This window comes from Thrips palmi, unplaced genomic scaffold, assembly GCF_012932325.1.
Source record: "Thrips palmi isolate BJ-2018 unplaced genomic scaffold, TpBJ-2018v1 HiC_scaffold_19, whole genome shotgun sequence".
Classification (NCBI taxonomy): domain Eukaryota; kingdom Metazoa; phylum Arthropoda; class Insecta; order Thysanoptera; family Thripidae; genus Thrips; species Thrips palmi.
The window spans coordinates 10,463,079-10,485,553 of record NW_023144628.1 but is presented as its reverse complement, the minus strand read 5'-3'; the positions used below and the strand labels follow the sequence as shown (position 1 = coordinate 10,485,553).

Sequence of the window (22,475 nt, the reverse complement as noted above, 5' to 3'; positions counted from 1 at the left end):
CACCGACTCCGCGGGATGGAATAGACACGCCCAAGGCAGAACTGGAGTGTTTCCCAGGGGCTACTCAAGGGGGCCGCGAGTAGCTCCCGGGCGGGTCCCTCCGACGCGTTTGAAGGGTTTCGCGCTGGACGCGCCACACACAGCAGGGCCTGCAGGGCCGACGGGCAGCCATTGGGGGCCAGCGTACCGTGCCGTACCGTATACTGCGTGTGCGGCCCAGAAGGTCCGACCGGGTCCGGATGTTTGGTGAAAGGGCCGAGAGGATGGGACGCTCGAGTCCTGCCACCCCGCCCCGCCCCGCCCCGCCCGTCTGGGGCGAACGCCCTTTCAAGAGGCGCCCTCTCCGCCGCGACGCCGGTGGGGGTGGGGTGGGGTGGGGGTCAGGCGTAAACAAGCCGAGAGCGCGCGCCGCTCGGCACGCCACTCGCCACGCGCATTGCGGCGGCACTGTTCAATCGGCCGGGTCAATCGGGTGGAGCGCGCGACCCGAGTGCCCCGTTCCAATCACCGCCCAAGAGTGGTCATTCTGCGCCTGAGACAAAGGTGGTTTTCTCTCGGAGCCAGTCGAGTTTTCACCAGTCGCTGCTGCCCGGCTGACTGACGGCTGACTGTCGGCGGCCCTGGGCTGCCCTGGGCCTTCCCCGGACGTAGATCCGAATCCAGCGGCCAGCGAGGCTGACGGGACGGCCGGGCCCCGGAGAAAACGGCGCCCAGGCGGCGTGGCCAGGACCGCCAGGACGGTGACAGGCCGCCGCGTGCTCTCTGCTCTCTGGACTGGCAAATTATTCGCACGCCCGCCCGCTGGAGTCGCGCTGGAGTCGCGGTCCTGCGTCGCTGCCGCCGCCAGGCACGAGGCCAAGAAAGTTGCATCACCAGAGTCACCGCATAGTCATCCCGTACTTCGCATCGATGGCAGTGGCGTGGAGCGTGCGACAGCCTTCCTGTATGCGAGCCAGTTCGCCAGCTAACCGAAGTGACACGGAGTTGCACGGAGTTACACGGACTGCGCGGATTTGGCATCTGGCGCTGCTTCGCGGTTCGCCGGCCTCGCCGTGTGCACGGTGTTGTCGTCCCGCCCCGCCCCTTGCCCCGCCCCGCCCGCCGCGCCATTAGCGCCCCTTGTTTGCCTTCGCCTGCTTCGCCGTTTGCCGAGGCGGTGAGCACTGAGCAAACCCGGGGGGTGGCGCCGTGATTCGCATCCCCCGGCGCCTGCATCCACGCCTCGCCAGCACGCCAGCGCGCCAGGACGGAGGGCACGGTGTACACCAGCTCCTTACTCATGCTGTCCCGGGAACGGCGTCCCCGGCGCCTCGCGACACCTCTGTCTAAACACACTGTGCAATGCGAGCTAAATTGTCCGCGGACGCGGCGCGGCTGCGCGGCGACGCCCTCGGTGACGGCGAAGCGGTGACGATGACGGCGACGCCCCGCCCTCTGCCATCTGCTGCCGTACGATAACGGCCTCTGAATCACCCCGGCCGCCCCGCCGTCCCACCGCCCCCGCTGCGCACAACAAGCTGGCCGTTGACGTCGTCCGCGTGCTATCAGGTGCACCCGATGGTGGTGCCGACAGTGCCGACCGCCGAGGGCGCGCCGCGGCACGCCGAGAGGTCCAAGGGCGGCGAGGCGAGCCGCACGCCCGGAAAGCCCCGGGTAGGCCGACCGCTCCACTCGCCGGCACGCCGTGGTGCCTGCCGCCCATTGCCATTACCATTAAGGGCTAGACCACACGGGCGGCCGCAATCGTTTCCGTCGCCCTGTCTCTCTCGCACCGGTACGGGCCGCTCCGCGAGTGCGAGAGAGACAGCGCGATGAAAACGCCTCTCGGAATGAGTCCGCTGGAATCCCCTCGGTATTTAGCTCGTAATTGGGCGGCAGTAGGGCCGCTAGGGCCGCCGCCAGGACCGCCGGGGAGACAGAAGGCTGCAGGCTGCAGGCCCTGCATTCTCAATGGGCCGGACTGGGCGGCCCCGCGGCCCGACCAAGACCAAGACCAAGGACAAGCAGAGGGAGAGTGGGAGCCACGCGGGCTGGGGCCGCTGCCTCGCTGCCTCGCTGTAGCAGCTGGAGCAAGAGGAACCGCGAAAGCTGCCTCACGACGCTCTTGCTGCGTTTTATTCTAGTTTTACTCTAATTTTCCTCAAGTTTTACTCTAATTTTACCCCAGTTTTACCCTAGTTTTACTCTAGTTTTACTCTAATTTCACTCCAGTTTAACTCTAATTTTACTCCAGTTTTACTCTAATTTTACTCCAGTTTTACTCTAATTTTACTCCAGTTTTACTCTGCTTCCTGCGCCGTCACTTTGAACCGGCGCGTCGATAGCGCACGCACCCTGGAGCAGGAAAGAGCCGGCTTGAGTCCCCCGCGCAGGAAACAATCAGAGCGTCACAATTCATTAACGAAATCGAGCGGGCATCGCTTGCGCTCGGGGATCGGGGCGCTCGGAGAATAACTGACTGACGTTCGTTTGGAAATAACGGCCTCCCGGCTGCAGTGTGTGCGTGCGTGATCTTGCCCCTAGTCCTGACGGGGCTATATGTCCTCGGCGTTACGTCCGGATCCTCCCACCGAACCAGGCCGTTCTCCCCACTCCGTGGCAGCGGCAGCGGCAGCGGCCCGAGCTCCTGGCCGCCAGCCCACAGCCCCGCCCCGCCCCGCCCCGCCCCCGCCCCGCCCCGCCCCGCCCCCTGCGTGCATTCGGGTTCACGGGCGTACCTCGGCCCGGTCACACGTGGAAGCCCAAAAGAAGGACATCACGACCAGTACACCGCTTGCGCATTCGAAGTAGGGGTAGGTTGGGGAAGAAAAGTACAAAACGCGTACTTTGCACTGTATACAAGTTCCAAATGAGGATTCAACTATTCTGCTCTCGTGAACTTGTAATCCAATGCCTTCCTAATGAAATGGATCACTGTTCGTTGATTATAGTTCCCCACATTACGTACAACATGCCAAAATGTATGTGATTTCGGAACTCCTCGAAAAGGGGAAGAAAAGTACACCACCGGGAAAGAAAAGTACAACGAAAAGAATTCCGAGTTCGAACCAGGAGACCGCCAATCTTGGCTCAATACAGGTTTACCCCTAAAGTGGAGAGCTTTCACTTGCCATTAGTTCAAGTTTCGTCAAAATCGGTCAATTGGTTCTGATTCTACATGGACTCATCACAGAAGGTCCAAGAAGCCTTTTCTTAGAGATAAGTGGGTACAGCATTTTTGTACTTTTCTTCCCCTTTTCACGTAAATGCCTAATAACTTTTTTATTTCGGGTCTAATTTTATAACTTGTGTTGACATTTTTTGCTTGTCTCGTCTAATCAAATCTATTTCCGTGATCAATTCAATTTTCATCCCGCTTTTAGTTTCTTAGAGGGTGTTCTTTTCTTCCCCAATACATGTACTTTTCTTCCCCAGCCGACTGTACTTTTCTTCCCCATTTCATTTTTACACTTATAAAAAATTGTGTTGAAGCCTAAGAGCATCGAACGGCACTGTTTTTCAAAGATGATGGTCCAAGCTATAAGGTGGTACCTTACATTGGACTGTCGGCTGATTCTGCAGGAAGCTGTACTTCAAAGTACAAACATTTAAAAAAAAGATTTTCATAGTTATTTTTAATGTGTTTTTCAAACGTGCAGCTTGATTCTAAATATTATATATAGAACTGGGCTAAATTTATTTTTTGTGAGCGGGATGACCAATCTTTCTAAAACCACTAACGTGATGGTTCAGTGTAGTTTCAGTTCGGAGATATAACGGGTGTACTTTTCTTACCCGACCTTCGAGTGTACTTTTCTTACCCAACCTACCCCTAGAACCACGCATGGGTGAGTGTGGAGGGACCTGCACTGTTCGAGACTGCGTTTCGTTTCGTTGCCGCCATTCCCCCACCGGGCGACTCGAGTCCCACCACCAGAAGGTTTCGCGCCGGTAAAACAGTAATTCGTCGCTTTTCCGCTTTCCGTCCTGCCGGGCTGCGACCTGGCCCCTCTCTTCTATCCGTACGGTGTGCCCACACTCGACCCAGAGTCTCAGGGTCAGCCCGTGCGGCTCGCGCCTTGCTCGCGCCCAGGGTGGCATGAGTGGCATGAGTGGCCGAGCCGAGCCGAGCCGGCCGAGGCCCGAACCGAAACTAGCCCTCGTAGCCTCAGGCCCCAATGAAAGTGTGCGTACGGACGGGCCGAGCCGGGCCGAGCCGGGCCAGCCGCGGGCGGCACACAACAGCGAGGCACGGGACTTCCCTTCCCCCTCCACTCCGCTTACCTAATTCGCTGTGTCGATCTGACACATGAGTCACTCCGTGCCGGACCCGTGCCGGGAAGCACCTTTACAGTCCTGGCTTTACAGACACAAGGCTCTCGCAGCAGGCAGCCGAGCTCGACCCGCCAGCACCGAGCTATGCAGCGCCGAAAGAACCAGAAAAAAACTCACGCACACTCTTGGAGGCGTGGCGCAGTTTGCGACAGGATAAATGACGCGTTGCTTTTCGAAGAACAAAACGCCTTACATCGCGTGCGTCGCGTTGCGTCGCGTTGCGTCGCGGCGATTGGAGGCAGGGTGAATGAGATCTCCGATCGGCGTCACACACACACACACACGCACACACGCACACTTGCATGTTTTGCCCGCGCGCGGGGCTGCAGAAATAGCACAGGCCGCTGCTGTGGCCTGGTCGGGCGTGTACGATGTGATGACATATGCCAACACCACACGCCCCGCCGCGACCGCGCCACGCCACGCCACGCCACGCCATCCACCACCCAAAGCACACAGACTGGGTGGGTGATACGCATCGCAGATACGCTCCATCAGCAAACACCCCGCCAAAAGAGTTGATCAAAGCCGGTCCTATTAACGGCGCTCGCCAAGTGCACAGAGTATAGAGTGTACGCACTTTTGTGCCGCTTTATCGACGTCTTCGACCTGCCGTTGACGCCTGCGAGGTAGGCCAGCAGCCCGGCCCGCAACGCATCACTGTGGATACGGTGGCCTACCTCGCCCCCGTCGTCTGCACAGGGGCGAGGTAGGCCACCGTCTCCACGCCGGTGTGTTGCGCGCCGGGCCGGTGGCCTACCTCGCAGGCGCTTGCGCACCAGTACCACACGCTTACCGCACGCCTAGACAGTGCAGCTGCCGAACCCACACCGTGAAACAGCATTTGTGAGGCCACTGGGGCCACTGCCTTGTGGCCGCAAACAGAGGCGGGACGCTTTGCGCGACTGCGCGGCGCCTCGCACCGCCATTACACGCCGGTCGCTCCTTTTATTCGGGCGGCCATCACCGCGGAGCCGCAACCGGCCGCAACAGCACGACGAAAAGGAACAGCGCCGGGTTCAAATACCGGGCGCGCTGCGTTTTATTCGTTTCCCTCTGCCGCGTCGTTTGGAGGCACGGCGACATAACGCCGCGGCGTATCGCCTCGTCACGGCCACGCAATGCGGCAAGCGCGAGGCACGAAGCCACGGCGAGAACAAAGAGGACAAGAGCCACCGCCACTGTACTAGAGAGAAGAGGCTAGAGGGACGAAGCTAGAACTTTGGCAGCGGGACGGAGGTTCGAAAGCCAACGGTCGGGTCCAGAGGCGTCCAGAGGGGCAGTCTTGGCGGGCTTGGTTCGGCGGACATGCTCTGCAGATCGCGGCCTGGCGACAGCGCGGAGCACGGAGCTGATAATGGACCTCTCAGCGCAGCCCAAAGTCCCACAGGCCGTGGCAGGCCGTGTCAATCATGCGCACCCACGACCGCGCTGCGGCACGGCAGCGACGACGCGGCGAACCTTGGTCCATTTCTTTGATTCGTTGTTGTTGTATTTGTTGCTGTTGTTGTTGCCAGGATGCAGGACGCGCCAAGATCAAGGCCGAGGCTGAGCCGGGTCGTTGCATGCGAGTCCCTGCGAGTCCCCGCGGCGCGGCGGCAGCGCGGCGGCGGGTACAATGCGCTGGAGGTCCTCCGCCTGCTCGGCCTGCTCGGCCTGGCCCCGGAGGCCGCGGCGAACGACGACACCGCCACGCGCCGCCACTCTGTGCGAAAAGCAGCTCGGAAAGAGAAGAACCTCAAGTTGCGAGTCTTGGAAGACAGTGTCCCAGCGTTACGAAATTATGTCCACTCGAATGCATTTTGAGGCTAATCCCAGCCCGCTCCTGCTTTCCAGGATGCTGGTCGCGCTCCCGCGAGACAGAAGGCAGGGGCAGGCTCTGCAGCCTGCAGCGGTAGTTGACATCGGCCCGACACGAGTTAACACCAGCCTGACACGCCGACGCCAGCGTCCGACACCGACTCACTCTGTGTCACTCTGGGCGTGACGGAGTCGGGGCGAGGAGTCTGCCCTGCCCGTGACTGTGCCACCGATTTCTGGATTATCAGCCCTTCCTGCCACTCACTGCTAGCACTGCTAGCTTGCTCTTGTAGACCGCCAAGAGGGGCTTTAGCCCTAAATGGGGCAAATCCCACATTTCCTCAAACAGAGGACCCTAAAGCGTTCGTTCATTCCTTCACATGGTGATGGATCAGAAGCATGATTCTAAAATCAGAGGGAAAGCCACTCTTCGCTTAGCGCTGCCCGTTATGCGGAGTTGAGAAGCAGGGGCCGAGGGCCCATAAAACTTTTCGTATACGGACCTTCGCCGCGCCGCGCCGCACCGCGCGCACAACCACCCCGAAGCGAGTCCGCTCGCTCCAAACCCCAAACACATCCCCTCCTTCTGGGAGTACTCACTGTCCTGTCTATCTTCATCTGGGATTCTGGGATGGGAAGCGCGCGGCGAGGCGCTGCCGCTGTGCAGCATCCATCCCAATAAATGTGTGTGTGTGCGCGCGCGCGTGTGTGTGCGTGTTTCCGTTGGCTGCACTGCGTGGCACACGTCAATTAAACCACTGCGGGTGGTCCCTGCTGCCGCTCCCGCCTCAAAACATCTCTGTACACGCGGCGCGGCACGCCACGCCACGCCACGCCACGCCACGCCACGCCGCGCCACGCCACGCCACGCCACGCCACGCCACGCCACGCCACGCCACGCCACGCCACGCCACGCCACGCCACGCAACGCCACGCCACGCTAGACTTGAGGCAGCTGGGAGAGTCGCGCAGTCCTCGGCGCCGTGCACGCCTGCCCCCGCCCGCCTGATGATCATGGTCATGGTGGGCGGGACGGCGGGACGGGCACAGCGACGAAGAGATCGAGCGCCTGCAGTCGTCGTCGGGTAGGTCCTCAAGCCTTGGGGCCTTGTGCTCACTGGCACTGGGTGAAAAGAAAGCCCTTTTCGAGAAATTCCTTTTTGTGTTCGTGGCCTCGGTGCCCTTGGGGAGCGAAGCGCCGCGCTTACAGGCAGAGTCTGCGCCGGCCGGATTTGAGATCCCCTGGAATGTCAATGTCCAGGGCGTGTGGGGGGAGGGGGAGGGAGGGGCCGCGCGCCGCGAGGATTCCTGCCGTGCCGAGGCGATGCCCGGCGTGGCGTGTCCGCGACCCGCTGCCTTGTTTCGCGGACAAGTCGTTCCGAACGACGCACTGCCATGGCGCCACGTCGGCGCCACGGCACTGCAGAGTGTCGAGCGAGGCAGAGCACGGCAGAGCGGTGCCGGGTGGTCGCCGCGCCGGTTGGGCTGCCGGACAGGGTGGACTTGGTTTGGACTCCGCGGGCAACAGGCAACACCGGCAACGGCAGCCACGCTTCCGCGGCTACATGGGCGGGGAGGGGAACGGGGAATGCCAGCCAGCCGGCGTGGCGATACTCCGAGCGCAGCGGCAGCTTCGGCTTGGGCCGGGAGTATGGGCGGCGGTCTGCAAGGGGGAGGAGGGGGGAGGCATTTTGACCCTGGAATCCTGTCTAATCTTCAATTTACGAAACGCGGTTTGCTAAGCTCTTGAATTAGAGATGATCAAATATTTTTTTCACAACATCTGCAGCAGGAGTGAATTTATTCGTTGTTTGTAATCCATGGCTTGGAGATCAAGGCGAGGGATGATAGTTTTGACCAATAAGCACAAGATTATATTAGGGTTTTGCAATTGTTATTTCCATGTTTCTACATTTTTCCAGTATAAAGGTTGGAGGTCATTTTATCAGTTTTTTTTTAACAAGGTCTTAGTTGAACAGAAACGATAATTTCTAGCAAAAACAGTTTGTAATCTTGAAATAATTTTAAACAGAACAAATCATACAGGAAATCTATGCCATTTAATCACATGTGCCTCATGCACATACATTGTTCAGCAAGAAACGCCATTATAACACAGCCATGACAGCAAACATCATTTAGTGATAAATTTCCCTGACATCCTATCAAAATTAATTAAATTACAGCCCAACCGGCAATCAGGTAAATCAAAGACAGTTGTCAGTCTAATTTTTAAGTCCACTGGAAAGTAAACATTTCAGGACACAATGTGGATGTAGCCTCAGATCCAAGTCTTTGAAAAGATCTGTGCATACGCAAATACACACAAACTTTTGTAAGAAACGCCTAATTCTACTTGTAATTACTAGAATATTTTAGAAAAATAACAAAGTAACATCTGGGAAGAAGATAAGTAGACAATGGAAATGTGCAAAATTGTCATTAAGCACTGTGGTATGAATTAATAAAACTAAATTGATATTTAAATCAGGACCTGCCCGCAGGTTCTGTTACTTGACTCTTGACTGCATCGTCCTGGTAACTTGCTATGAGCAAATCCTTAGTCAAGCCCATGAGCTTGCACCTTCTGCATTATCATAATTGAGCACATGAAGGTACAAAGTTTGTTTAGGTTGAGCATTTCCTCTATCCCAGGGGTATAAAAAAAATTTAATACAGAAAACTTGCAGTATTTTTCTTCAAAACTAATGAATGGATTACTCAATCCTCTACTAGTTAAATCTGGTCTCCTCACGCACATAACCAGAAGCCAGGGCCCTGTCGAACCTGCCTGTAACATAAACCTAATTTTGGTCATTTGCCATGGAGAATGGACTATAATAGTCTCCGCATCGGTGTCCGCTCCGTAGGGGAAAAAGTAAAAAGCACAGCCCATCGCTAGCTTCCCTCTGAGATCTGGCAAAAGAAGAGATCATAGAGGGCATGCCAACGTGCTATTTGGACCACAATTTGGCTTAAGTTAAAGGCAGGTTCATCTGTCCGTGTTTTTATACCTCATTTGGTTCACACGATTCACATCTACCCCAATGAGAAGAGGGGGCAAAACATGACATAATCACATTGAAAATACTGTTCTCATTCCCTTATTGTTTCTTATCCCTTCAATAACTTCGTACAGTGATTTTAGTATTATCAGATATCAGCCCTTAAATTGTACACATTCTTCTAAATGAGTTAAAAAAACTTAAAAAAAAAAAACAACAAAAAACGGGTTGATTGAAATCTTCTTAGAAGTCTGCAAAAGTGACCACAAGATTGGTACAGTTAAATTTTCATTCGTTATGTTCACATTTTCTGAGTCTGGAGTTTCAATTGTCAATTACCAGCCATGAGCAATCAGTCCACCCAGCCATGAAGTGATCCTGTTTACAAAGATGGTGTTACTATAAGATGCAATGAAATACAATATATAATTGAATTTTTCAAAGTCTAACTAAATTATCAAACTTACGTCTAGTGAAGTTGTGATGTGTAACTCGTATATGGATATCTTGTGTTGCGGCTTGTCCTGGAACATGTGTAGTATACCAAACTATAGAGACTGTTTTAAAACATTCAGAGATTAATATAAATTTTCATAATCACGATCAACATGACCTCAGACATGACAAAAAAGCTCTCTGAGAACTGAGAAAAACGTTATCTTTGCTTCAAACTCAGACTGCCAAGAAAATGAGAAACTGTAATCATAATTTTCTCATGTAACTTCAAGGGTAATGGGTCACCAAAATACTGCAATTTGAGTTTTAAAGCTTTTCCCATACTTTGTGTAGTTGGAAGATGTGTAGTTATTATATTTTACTACTTGTAAGAGAAAGGCATGCAAGGGCACATCCACAAATCTGATAGCACTAATTGTTAAGTTTAAATGGTAGTAAAAATGCTGTTAAAACACACAAAACTCTCTCAATAAAAAATACAACACTTTTATTACAATGTGAGAAATACAGTCACAAAGGAAATTATTGAAATCAACATAAAAACAAAATGTACTTGTAACCTGAAATCCTCGTCATACATTCTGCCAAAAATTCCAAGTTGCAATAAGACATAAAATGTCCAAGATGCTGTGACAAAAAAAATAAATCCTAGACTTAATTTTAGTAACAATTTGGGACAAAAGATAATTCATATGCACACTGGCAATAATAAGTCATTGACTTTCAGGTAACAAACAAAAGATTGTGTACTTGGGGTACTAACACAGAAAATAACAATTCCTTACAATACTACCCTACAGAACGCAAACAAACAATCATACATAAAAGGGAATGTATAAAAGATCTAAACGTCAAGAAAAGACATTTTTTTGTCAAATGGAAGGAAGAACAAAATGAAAACAGTAACAGCTCAAAATCCAGCAGATTTTAAAAATCATAACAAAATACCTAACTTAGTTAGTCACAGGTCTGGTCTAATGGACTAATGTTTTTCAGACTCATAAGTCAAGAGTGACTCTTTATGAAAGTCAAACTCTTATGGACACTAACACCAAATTTCAGGGCCTCAAATAGAAATAGCAGCACAACAGCAAAGGCAGCTTGCTCAACTATTAAATAGCTGCACTAGAAAGTTTCATATCAAATGGAATCTATTTAATTAATCATATTTGTAAAATATGACAGTCGAAAAGAGTTAGCCTGGACCCAGGAGGCATCAATACTACTGGTAAATATCAGTTAAAAGTCCAAAAATATGACATCAAGTGTACTATAGAAATCACAATATGAAATGTAAAAGTAACAATTATCATGATGTTGATTAACTAAACAACAATGGGCACATTGAGGATCACTGAATACAGCCTTAACCTGGTCTGTGTTTGGCTACCAGTGGTACTCCATTCCAAGATCAATATCCAAATATATTATGCAGAACATGTCACCATGAGTTTTGTTTAGTTTTATGACTAATAAAAAGGCCCAGATTGTAAAAAATAATCATTTAAAAAATCACATGTTATAAAGGCACTGTGATACAGCATGCAATACACAAGAATACACATGATGTTCACTGTGAATTCAATTTATCACAGGAAAATATTGCTACTCTTCATGTCCATGTCCAGGTGAAGGAAAGAGCATGTTAGGAACACACATGGCTGTTGGAGTGGGTGCCAAGGCTAGAGGGGCAAGAGCAGCATCCAGAGCAGGGGACGCAAGAGAGGGGAGAATGCTGGAAGGCGGAAAACCAGACAAACCCAGAGCATGCAAGCCATTGGGACCCGTGGGGCCGCTGAGGTTGTTGTCACTACCTAGGCGCATGCGAGGCACATCACATGTCTCGCAAGCCTCCAGAAGATAGTGATTATGGAATGTACAAGTTTGACAGGTCCAGCCACGTTCATTGATTCCTTCTTCGGTATCTGTAACACAACATCGACGCATCATTAATTCCAGAATAAATCAACAAGGACAACTTTACAATACCACAGTAGTAAATTGTAGTAAATTTTATTTTTAAAATTCAGAGACGTTTTAAGAGGTTAAGTCATAGAAAGTATTACAAGTCCCTCTGCCCAAAGCTGCCAAATAAACTTACGATTTTGCGGTGTTTTAGCGTCAACTTCATTTGCCATGCGAGTGCACTCCTCTTGAAGGGTTTGGATTTCTGTTCGCAGTCTCTGAACTTTCTCCATCTAAAAGGGCAGAATAAAACAGGAAATGGTAGCCCAACATTAGTCATAGCCTTACAGGACAGCGCTGCTCTAGCCCAAAATATAGGGGCGAGGGACTTACCACTGGGAGGGCGGGCGGGGCGCGCGGTCGCGCCTGAGCGGTGCGTCTCTGCAGGTCTCTCTCCATTTCCGCCACCTCCTTCTGCATCAACTGCAGCTTGGTTCGCTCCTTGTGCAGCTCAGTCTCAAGTAACAGGCGGCGCTCCAGCTGCCGCACTAGGTGCTCTGCAACACACGGACACCAGGAATCAGGAATCGAGACGCGGGCTTGGGGCCCAGGGCCCCTAGACCCAGGGCCCCTAGACCCAGGGCCCCTAGACCCAGGGCCCCTAGACCCAGGGCCCCTAGACCCAGGGCCCCTAGACCCAGGGCCCAGACCCAGGGCGTGGGGTCGTTGGACACGGAGGCAACACGGAGGCACGCGCCGGCCGGCGGGAATGCCAAACTGAAATTGCAGATCAGCACGGCAGTCGGGATGAATGGGTGGTTGTGGCTAGGCCAGCGCCCCCCCCCCCTTTCACCCTCCTCCCTTGCTCATTCAAAAATACTCGCGGCCAAGCCGAGCGGCGAGAGTCGCATGCCTGGCCACTACGAGTGCGGCTAGAGCGACGCGGGGACGCGGGGATATGACGAGATGTAAATGTTGGTTCGCGTCGTCACGGTCAGGCCCGCGGACAGGCCCAGGCCGGCGGCGGTTGGGGGAGGGGGGCGCGAAGGGCGGCCAGCGAAGCCCTCGGACCTTGAGGCTTGAGGGGCCGCCCAAGGACTCTAGCAGCAGGACCAGGGACTAGGGCGGCCCAGCCGGCCGCCCAGCGCCGCTCGGTCTGCAGAGGGCTGCAGCTGCGGCCAACCTCTGCCTGCACCTTTCATTCACTCGCATATCTCTCAATAAAAAAAAATTAATACAGCAGCGCTTTTTTATTGAAGCAGGGGAAGAAAATAGTTTTTTTCGTGTTTGACGGAGGAGGCGTGTTGGCGTGACGCACTCACGCGACGCCCCCTCCACGGCCCTCCACATCCTGGGGGGCGCAGAGGAATTCGCTTGATGACCCCCGACCGGCCGGCCGCCCCGACGCCTCACAAGAGAAACACTGAGGCTTCTGGCGCGCGCCACGGGAAAGAAAATAACACGCGGGCATTGGAAAACGAGGGGGGGGGAGACGACGAGTAGGATAACATGGGTATGAAAACACACACCTCCTCCTCCCTCTCGGCAGACCGGCGTGCGGCCGAGGGCGGCCGAGGGCGGCAGTGGGCAGTGTGGCGGTCTCTTTATAGAACTTGGCCGTCGAGAAGGCCGTCTATTTCGGAAGGGTTGATGACGCCTGGAAGGTAGGCAGCACAGGCGTCGGTTCGGATTTGCCAGTTTGGATAGCCCAGTTTGGGGTACGCGGGACCGGGCAGGGGCAGGCCGTTCACGCTCTGGGCCTCGGTGGGCTCCGCAGCGCATTCCTGGTCCAAGCTCCTCTCGCCTCGCCTAGCCGGCCTAGCCGGCCTAGCCTCACCGACAGTGGCAGAGCTGGCGGAGCTGGCACCTACCGGGTTGTTACTTATACCGTGATTTAGAACGGTCTCGCTCAACCCGCGCCGCGCGCGCAAACACCTTGCCAAGCACCTGACTGCAGCGGCGGCGACGACACCAGCCCAGCACTCAGCATCGGGGGCGGTTGGGGCGGCTGGGCTGGGGCGGGCAGGCCGACCACACGGCCACGGCGTGGCTCCGTGGGCACGGGGCGTGACGGGGCGTGCACCACACACACAAACATCGAGAAAGAGGCCCCCAACATCTCGAGGTGCCGTTACAGGCGAGAGGAAAGGAACACGACGGGCCGCCGAGACGGCCGAGGAGACGGCCTTGCAACACGAGGCGAGGCGGCCCGGGGCGGCCCGGGACGAGACGTGCCAAGCCAATGATCCGAACACGCTCTTCATCCCGGCATCGCGGCGCGCCGCGGCGGGGCGGACCACAGTGGGCCAGAGACCGGTGGAGGCGGCCAAAACTCTAGACGCGTTTTGAGCTCCAGAGTCGCTAAATGGGCCTCGAACCGAACGTGTGACCCCACCAACGGATTCCTCGTTCGGAGAGCAATCCATTGGTGGGGTCACACGGTCGGTTCGAGGCCTGTTCAGCGACTAAGCTCAAAACGCGTCAAGAGTTTTGGCCGCCTCCACCGGTCTCTGGCCCACTGTGCGGACCGAGCCGAGCCGAGGGACCCACACTGTTGGCAGAGTGGCCAGACAACGCGGACGCCCCTTTTGGTGGGAAACCCCAAACGCCAAAGCGCCAAGCCACCCGATTTACCGAACACGTTCACGGTGGAGTCGGCCACGAAGACCGTCTTCTCGCTGCGCTGCCGCTGGAGCTCGCGGTGCCCGCGCTGGAGCGCGCCGTCGAGGTGCTGCGACGCCCTGGGCCTGCAGGTGGAGGAGGACACACGCCGCCGCCGCCGTTTAGGACTCAGCGAAGCCGAGGCTCGCGGCCGGCTGGAGGGGCTGGAGGGGCTGATGGGGCTGGAGGGGCTGGAGGGGCTGGAGGGGCTGGAGGGGCTGGAGGGGCCGCGGAGGCAAGGCGGCCGCGGGGAGTACGGGGAGCGGAGAGCGCCAGGGACGACCCGCCACGTGCTGGTGTATCACCGACATGGCGGGGCGGGCCCGAAAGGCAGACGATCACTTGTGGTCCAGCCGTTAATCGCAATCGCAATCGCCGTGCGCGCAGGCAGACCCGCGGCACGCGCGTGCGTCGCAGCGCGGTGGCTGCCTACCCGCAAGGCGCTCTCCGTGGTCTCGACCCTGCGCACTCTCCACCGGCACGGCCAGGGCACGGCCGGGGCACCGCCACGGCACCGCGGTGTTGCGTCAGGTCGTCAGCGCCGCCAAGCCAAACACTTCGCGGCCCGCGACAAAGTCATCAGGTGGAAGCCGGGCCGCGTACAACGACAACGCTAAGGCCGGGGATAATTTATGCTCGCCTCGTCCGGCCCCACTCTATTTCGGGCTTGACGCCGCACCGGCCGATCAGGTGCGCGGCGCGCCGCCGTGGCCGCGGCGGGCAAACCCCAGGCCCCGAGGCCTTCACCGCGAGGACTCTTATCGGGTGGGTCGGGATGGGTCCAGAATCCAGACTGCAGCCACCCGAGAACAAACTTGGCTTGGCCGGCCGCCGCGGCCAGAGCGAGTTCTCCGTCTCTCACAGATGGGCGCGAATGTCTCGGACAACGGCGGCAGCGGCGGCAGCGGCGGCAGCGGCGGCAGCAGGGGGCGGGCCGCGCGGGGTGGCGCGCGAACGGGGCGCCGCGTGGCCTCCCCTCGAAGGGCGGTAGGCAGCCGGGGGGCCCGTCGGGAGCCCCATCGGCAGAGCCACCGGCGGCCCGACGGACGCTGCGGACTCTGCGGGGGGACCGGGCGGGGGTCCCGGGACTCCCGGCCCCACTCGGGGCTCCATGAGCACACGCGCGTTTTTCGGCGTTGCGTCCACGACGGCAGGCGCGACGGTACTAAAAAACGGAAGCCCCGGTAAAGGCAATCCAATGGAAGCGACGCGGGGCCCCGCCATTCAAAACCAATGGGCATACCCCCTCCCCCGACTTCGCTTACAGAGGAGGGGGCGTACGGGGCGTACTCTGACCCCCAGGGCCCCACGGGAAAATGGGGTGGGGGAATGCTTGGTCGGCCGGCTGCCGGCAAAAACCACGAGGGGCAGCAGACAGACAGGCAGGCAGGCAGCCACGTGTCTGCCTTAGTCTGCCTCGGCCGAGGACTCGATAGGCTCCGTGACGTTTCCGCGCCGCGAAGATACCGACGCGCCTTCCATGTCATGGGCGTCAAAACCTCAAAGTTCGATTGAAAAGATGCACGATAGTTATTGACGTCGGGCACACGCAAAGTTGGACGCGGCGCGCATCGAGGCGGAATCGCGCCAATCAGAGCGCTGATAACCGAGAAATAAATACAGTGCCGTGGGACGATGATAAGCGCGCAGCTGCCAGGCTGCCACCAAGACCGTCAAGGCCAGGCATGGCCAGGCATGGCCCAGCCCGCGGGAACCAAAGGGCCCAAGCTGTCAGCTCTGTCGCAGCAGACAATTTGGCTGCGACACATTTCAGCGACAGTGTTTTCTTTAGGGGGAAGTGTATTTTTTAAATGAACCCTAGCTTGGGCCAAAGACCAGGGCGGTACGGGGCCCAACGAGCGGCCTGGCCGAGGCCTGGCCGAGGAGGACAAGAGGGGCGTCACGAAGGACGTCACCGAGGCGGGGGCCAGCGGCGTCCTCTGTAGATAGCGCCGACAGACACCAACAAAACTTTATCTGCGATGTATTGCGGCGCTGCGGCGCTGGCCGTCGCCTGTCACGGGGCGGCGGCGTGGCGGCAGCGCACCTCGTTAGGCTCGCTGTCAGCCGCGCGCCATCACTTCACGTCACGCCCTCATGCCCGTGACGAGCTACAGCCACGCCCGTGACGAGGTCCTGCAGCACGCCCGTGACGAGCGCGGCCACCCCGCGCCCCTCCTCCCTCGAAGGCCACAACGGTAAGTGAGGCGACGAGGCGACGGCCAGCGCCGCAGCGCCGCAATACATCGCAGATAATGTTTTGTTGGCGTCTGTCGGCGCTATCTACAGAGGACGCCGCTTCCCCGCCAGTGTAGCGCCAGAGCAGGTGTCTGACGGCGGGCTCGCTAGACGACACGACGAGGCATTCCGATCTCCCAGTGAGTGGCACAGGGGTTCGTACCCCCTTTCCTTCCAGAGAAAAAACACCCGCCACGGCACTGCCATAGCTTAAAAGGGTACAGACCAGATAAAGGATCCCTCCCCCACCCCCAAAGAGAGAGATATAATTCCCTGCTGAAAGAAGCACACTGCGCAGTGCGCACACACTAGAGGGCTCAGACGGTCGGACACTGCGGACGGTATTTCTAGTTCGCTTTGGAGCCGGTAGCAGCGCCACCTGTGTCAAACTGGCGGTCACCAAAGAGAGCTCGATGACACATTAGTCGCAAACTGCCAAAACAAACGGCATTCTTCGAAAAGTAGTGCCTATCTGATGCGGCGGAAAATAATAGACATCCAAAGACCATGCGGTGAATCAGCAGGCACGCTTAGGCTCTCTTACTTCAAAATTTGTCCTGTGCGGACAGGCGGACAAGCCGCGTCCGGCCCGGCCCGCCCGACACAACTCGGGCCGGGCCGGGGCGGGCTCGGATCTGCTCCGTACGCGGGCTGGCAAAACGCGCCGATGTCCGACCGTCTGAGCCCTCTAGCACACACTGTAAACTAGTACACTCACCTCTCATCTCCGGGCTGAGATCCTCCGCCCCCATGGCCACGACCATCCTCTCCAGCTCCTCCCTGCCGGCGGCCGTGCTGGCGGTGCTCCTCGTCGTCGGGGCCGGCTCCTCGGCCAGCGGCTCCATCGCCGGCGCCGGCGGCCGTGGGGGTGCCCGTCGAACCGCCGCGGACGGCGCCACTGGCGGCACGCCGCCCAGGGGCGGCACGGGCGCGCGCGTGCGCATGGCGGACACGCTGCCCAGCCCGTTGGGGCCGATGCAGATCTGGAGCTGCGACTGGTAGCCCTGGCGGGGGTCGTAGGACGACGTCGAGTACGTCAAGCTGGAGCCCTCCGAGATGATGTCGATGGGCGGCTGGGGCTGCTCGGACGGCGGCCGCAGCGTCAGGTTCACGGAGGTGTAAGACCGCGGCGGCACGACGCCCACGCCGTACGGCGCCACCGGCTGGATGTCCATGGAGGCCGTGTGTCGCGGCTGAGGCCCTGCATGCTGAGGCCCTGCATGCTGAGGCCCCAGGGCCGGTCGCAGCGGAGGCCCCGTCCCCAAGTAATGGGCTTGAGGCACCTGGAGTTGCGACCCCGTAGTCTGTCCTGAACTCGGGTAGCTCGCATGGCCCGGGGCCACGGCCGGGGCCACGGCCGGCGCGTGGGGCACTGGGGACACTGGACGCACTGGGGGCACTGGGGATTGTGCTCTGCTGTTCGTGTTCACATTCGCCGCGTGGAATGCACCCTCACTGGGCCCGGTGGCGGGGCGGCGAAGAGAGGCTGGCACCGGTGGCGGCGGTGCCGGCCGGGACGGCGTCGGCGACGGCCTCGGTGATGGTGCAGGTGATGCTGAAGGCGAAGCCACCGGCGAGGCCGCACCTGACGAGGTGGCCGCCGCGGTGGGCGGCGGCGGCGCAGGCCTCCGCTTGCGCGGGGCCCACTGGAAGGAGGCCGTGCTCTTGGCGGTCCTGGAGGCCGGCGCGGGTGGCGGCGCCGCGATGTGCAGGGCGCTCATCTCGGCCACGGGGCTGTCGTCGTGGACGCAGCCGCCCTTGCCGGGACCCTGGCCGGGCCCCTGGCCATGTCCGAGGCCCGCCGGCACGCTGTGGTTGGCCGTGGGGTGGCCGTGCAGGGGCATGCCGGCCGTGCCGGTCATCGGGCACGCGTGCGTGTCCGCGTGCGGGTGCACCATGAAGGCCGGGGCCACGCGGCCGCGGCCACCCTGCAGGCCCTGCAGCCGGCGGAGCGCGCGCTCACACGCCTCGCTGTCGTGCGCGTGCTGCCAACAGAAAGACCAGGATGAAGATGAAGGCTGCGCGCGGTGGCGGTCATCGTCGAGCTCGTCATGGCACTCGCTGCGGCTGCACCGACCGCGGCATGGCGGCGCGAGGGCAAGGTCGTCGCGGTGCGTCGCGGTGCGTCGCGGGCGCGCGCGGACGAGGGTGGTCCTCGCGTCTCACTGCGGCGGCGTCGCGGCGGCCGGGCGCTGCGCGGCGCCACAGGGCGACTCGTCGCCGTGGCGGTGGCGGGGGCGGCCTAGGCCGGCGGAGTGGCCGTCCCACGGCGTCCCGGTGCCGCTGGCGCCCTGCCATCCGCCGCCCCGCCGTGGCCCCGCCCCGCCGCCACTCGGCCTACACACCTGGCAGGGCGGTAGGCCCGGCGGCAGGACTAGGCAGGACCAGCAGCACGGCACGGCCGCCTTGCGCCGCCTCGCCAGGAATGCGCCTCGCCTCTTCCCACGGTGGGAAGACAGGATCAGCGCCTCGCAGAGCGTCGCAGAGCGTCGCAGCGCCAGCGTGTTTCGATAAGCCGTGGCGACAGGCCGGGTCAACGCCTGCTAGCCCCCTCCCGCTTCTTTTCTCGTCACGACAAAATAAGTCGCCGCGAATTCCTCGTACAGCAACTTACAGAAACTGCGTATTACGTTCGTTTTGTTAGGATGCAGATGCAACCAATATGAGACTCGCGGATAGCCCTTCCCCACGCGCAAGAAGCTCGGCAGCAGCTTCAGCAGCAGCTTCAGCAGCAGCTTCAGCAGCAGCTTCAGCAGCAGCTTCAGCAGCAGCTTCAGCAGCAGCTTCAGCAGCAGCTTCAGCAGCAGCTTCAGCAGCAGCTTCAGCAGCAGCTTCAGCAGCAGCTTCAGCAGCAGCTTCAGCAGCAGCTTCAGCAGCAGCTTCAGCAGCAGCTTCAGCAGCAGCTTCAGCAGCAGCTTCAGCAGCAGCTTCAGCAGCAGCTTCAGCAGCAGCTTCAGCAGCAGCTTCAGCAGCAGCTTCAGGAGCAGCTTCAGTGGCAGCTTCAGTAGCAGCTTCAGCAGCAGCTTCAGCTGGGATCGGGGCGACGACACCCTACCCTAGCGCCTCGCCGTCCTCGCCGGCCTCGCCTGGCTGCTGGGGCCGAACCTTGTTCTCGCCGAGTCGAGTCCCGCAGTCCCGCGGTCCCGCCCACGACAGGGCTTTGTTTGGATCGGGAGGATTCGCCTCACAGCGGCTCTCGCTCCGTTCGGCAGACGTGTTTACCACCCTCGCGACCGCGCGGCGCGCAGCGCCAAGCAAGCCAGCACACGCCACCAAAATCATTCGCCAATCAGCAGTCAGGGCTCGGCACAGAGGCCACACGCTCACACACGCGCATGCAAGAGCGGCTCCAGCAGGCCGATTACGAACAGAGCCCCTCTCCCTCTCTCTCGCACTCGTGGGGCGTGCCGTAGGGCCGCGGGGGTGCGAGGGAGACAGAGCGATGTTCGGAATGGGCTTGCCGGCGGGACACCAGCCAAACGGCGGCACGGCGGATAGGGCGAAGGAAGTGACACATTTTGGTAACTTGCGCGAAATAGGGCGAGCAGGGCGAAGAGGGCGAAGCGGGGCGGAGGAATGCGGAGGAGTTAGTGACGAGTGCGTGGCAGGGCCGACCAGGGGCCGACAGTACAGACGCTGCAGGCCGCCCAGTCGGTGGAGTCGCACAGATAAGCCATCCGGTAGAGGCACGGCGAGCACGGCGAGCACGGCCCGGCGTGGCGTGCAAGTGCCGCGTGCCGTCCAAGGGGCGGCTTCGCACTGTCCGGACCATCACTCGACAAAGCAAATCCAAGCCTGGACAGTTATTCGGCGAGCAACACACTCTGCACTCGCCACACAGACGGCGCGCTACCTGGCGGATGCACTGCATGACCACCTCGTCGGGCGCGGCGGGGAAGTCCTGCTTGAGGCGGTGGAACAGCTGCATGATGGCGATGTTGGAGCAGCCGCACGCCATTGCGGGCGCGCGCGTGTGCGTGCACGGCGTGCACGGGTGCGTGCGCGTGCCGGCCCATGGCCAGCCCGGCCAGCCCAGGGCGCGCGGCGCGGCACGGCACGGCACGCGGCCTAAAGGGCGCCGAGCCCTTGTCTAGTCCGAGTGCTCGCGGCCATGTTCTCCTACAGGGGCCCTACAGGGGCCCTACAGCCCTCAGCAGGCTGCCTCCCTCTCTGCCTGCGGCTCCAACGCGCCTCCAGTTGCCTCCAGCTGCCTTCAGCCCTCACGCTCGGACGCCTCGGCACACGCGCGGACGCTTACCCGAGCATGGCATTAGGGCGCCGGAGAAGCGCTGGACCGTCTGGACGTGGCGCACGGCGCGGCGAGGCACGGTGCGGCGAGACAGCAGCGGCGAGCCAGCCTGAGAACAGAAACACACCGTTTTGCAGTTCAAAGGACGTCAGAGCATCTCGGTATTGGACTTGTCCACCGGTTGCGCGGCGTGGTGGAGGTCGCCCCACACTCCTGCCCCCTTCCAGCAGATAAAGCCCCATGGGGCATCAGTGCACTGGTGCGGTGTCGTGTACAACAGTGTGCCGTCTATCAGGATATTTACCATTGTCGGCCCGCCAGAGCGCGAAGCGCAAAGTGGAAAGCAGGCGACGGGCCACGGTGTGGTGGAGTGGCGCCTTGGGAGGGGATGCCACCGCGACGCACCCGCACCCGCCGCGCAACATACCGTCGAGCCCAAGTCGACCGTGGCGGGGCGTGGCGGGGCGTGGCGGGGCGGGGGAGGTGGCGGCGACGTGATAGGGGCGTGGCGAGGCGTGGACGTCCCCAAGGGTGCCCAAGAGTTCCCAGGGGACTTGGAAAGTGGACGGGAAGGGGAGAAAGGGGGATAGGAGGGGAGAGGCGAAGACAGGTGGCTCGTGGGAGGCTGGCTGGCTGGCAAGACGCGGGGATAAAAATGACAGCAACGCTAAAGGGAATTTCGGTTGGGGTTCGGGCATGTCGGGCATGTTGGAGTGAAGTCAAACTCTAGGAGGCTGAAACCCCTATATTGCTGTCTTTACAGGTCAGGAATCAAGCTTTGCTCGTTTGATACACAGAGATATTCAAGCGTATCATATCTGCCTTTCGTGCCCCTGTTGTTGCTGTTTAGAAAGTTAAGGAGACGCAGTGCCTAATGTCCACTTTCCAACTATCAATCGGAAGGGCGGAGCAAAGATGAAATACATAGAAATACATGATAGAACCTCAAAAAGACCAAAGGAGGTCGCCTCCAAAACAAACAAATTAAAGTAGACTGAGCGACTTGTTATCAAGGCAATTACTGTAAGTACAGGCTCCAAGAGTCAGTGCACTGGCATTCGGATGCAGATGAAGTGCGAGTGAAGTGACTGGGAAACAGGAGTTTGTCGCAGCTTTGTTATTGTGGCATATTAAATCACTGAGAATGTTTGACAACCCGCTTATCTATTCAGGAGGTGATTATGTAAGTATTACGGTGCAAAAGGTACAAAAAAATCCCTCAGATAAATTATTGACACATTGGAACAGGCAAGACAGCTAACATAAGAACAGTACAGCTGATTTCTACCATCAATATCTTTATATAACTGATGATGAAATAAACACAACTAGGGACCGAATACAAGTCTGTATCGTTTAAATAGGAGATGTATAAAACATCAAATCTGTCACTAATGCAAACAATAAACATATGCATGCAATAACAATGGTTGATTACATGAAGTACTGCAAAAAGGGGAACAGTCCAATATATGTCAATATCAGTGGTGAGAATGGGGAATATGATAAATGATAGAACAGATTCAACAGGCTGTCATAACCAGGAAACTCTCGTGAAGTTTCAAGAGCGTCTAGACCTGCGATACCTGTGGCTGCCTTAGAAAGAATAACTGGTAAGGTGTCGTTTTTAAGCACACGCTGCTTAATGACGCTTTGAAGTTATTCCTCGAACTTACCGCAATAGCGCTGAGGGTATTATCACCATAGGGTGACAGCAGAATTTGCCCCAAGGCGAAAGTATCAATCAAACAGCACTTCAATAGAAAATTTCTAACTTCATTCACTTCACAACTTCACAAGGACGACGACGACGGACGACGCCATAACCCAGCTGACAACAGGTCAAG

The 22,475-nt window shown here is 58.1% G+C and overlaps 1 protein-coding gene and 1 long non-coding RNA gene across 2 annotated transcripts; both read right to left on the bottom strand.

Annotated features, from left to right (window-relative positions):
• Positions 1 to 7,991: 7,991 nt before the first annotated feature.
• On the bottom strand, positions 7,992 to 17,227 carry LOC117645696. The gene is made up of 6 exons (XM_034386028.1): positions 17,098 to 17,227; positions 11,874 to 12,037; positions 11,677 to 11,773; positions 11,390 to 11,500; positions 9,587 to 9,643; positions 7,992 to 9,497 (listed from the first exon to the last, which is right to left on the bottom strand). The coding sequence occupies exons 1-6, from the start codon at positions 17,222 to 17,224 to the stop codon at positions 9,472 to 9,474; spliced, it is 582 nt and encodes a 193-aa protein (XP_034241919.1). The 5' UTR covers positions 17,225 to 17,227; the 3' UTR covers positions 7,992 to 9,471.
• Positions 17,228 to 18,316: 1,089 nt separating this feature from the next.
• Positions 18,317 to 22,469, bottom strand: LOC117645698. The gene is made up of 3 exons (XR_004587741.1): positions 22,305 to 22,469; positions 20,638 to 20,737; positions 18,317 to 18,364 (listed from the first exon to the last, which is right to left on the bottom strand). It is a non-coding gene; the product is annotated as an uncharacterized LOC117645698 (long non-coding RNA).
• Between the last annotated feature and the right edge of the window lie 6 nt (positions 22,470 to 22,475).

Bases quoted from the DNA above. Each gene is read 5' to 3' on its own strand.
- LOC117645696 (XM_034386028.1), bottom strand. From the start codon at position 17,224: ATGGAGCCGCTGGCCGAGGAGCCGGCCCCGACGACGAGGAGCACCGCC. The intron at 11,774-11,873 runs GTAAGTCCCTCG...CTGCCCTTTTAG, and splicing joins CCCCGCCCGCCCTCCCAGTG to ATGGAGAAAGTTCAGAGACT. The intron at 11,501-11,676 runs GTAAGTTTATTT...GTTGTGTTACAG, and splicing joins CGCTAAAACACCGCAAAATC to ATACCGAAGAAGGAATCAAT.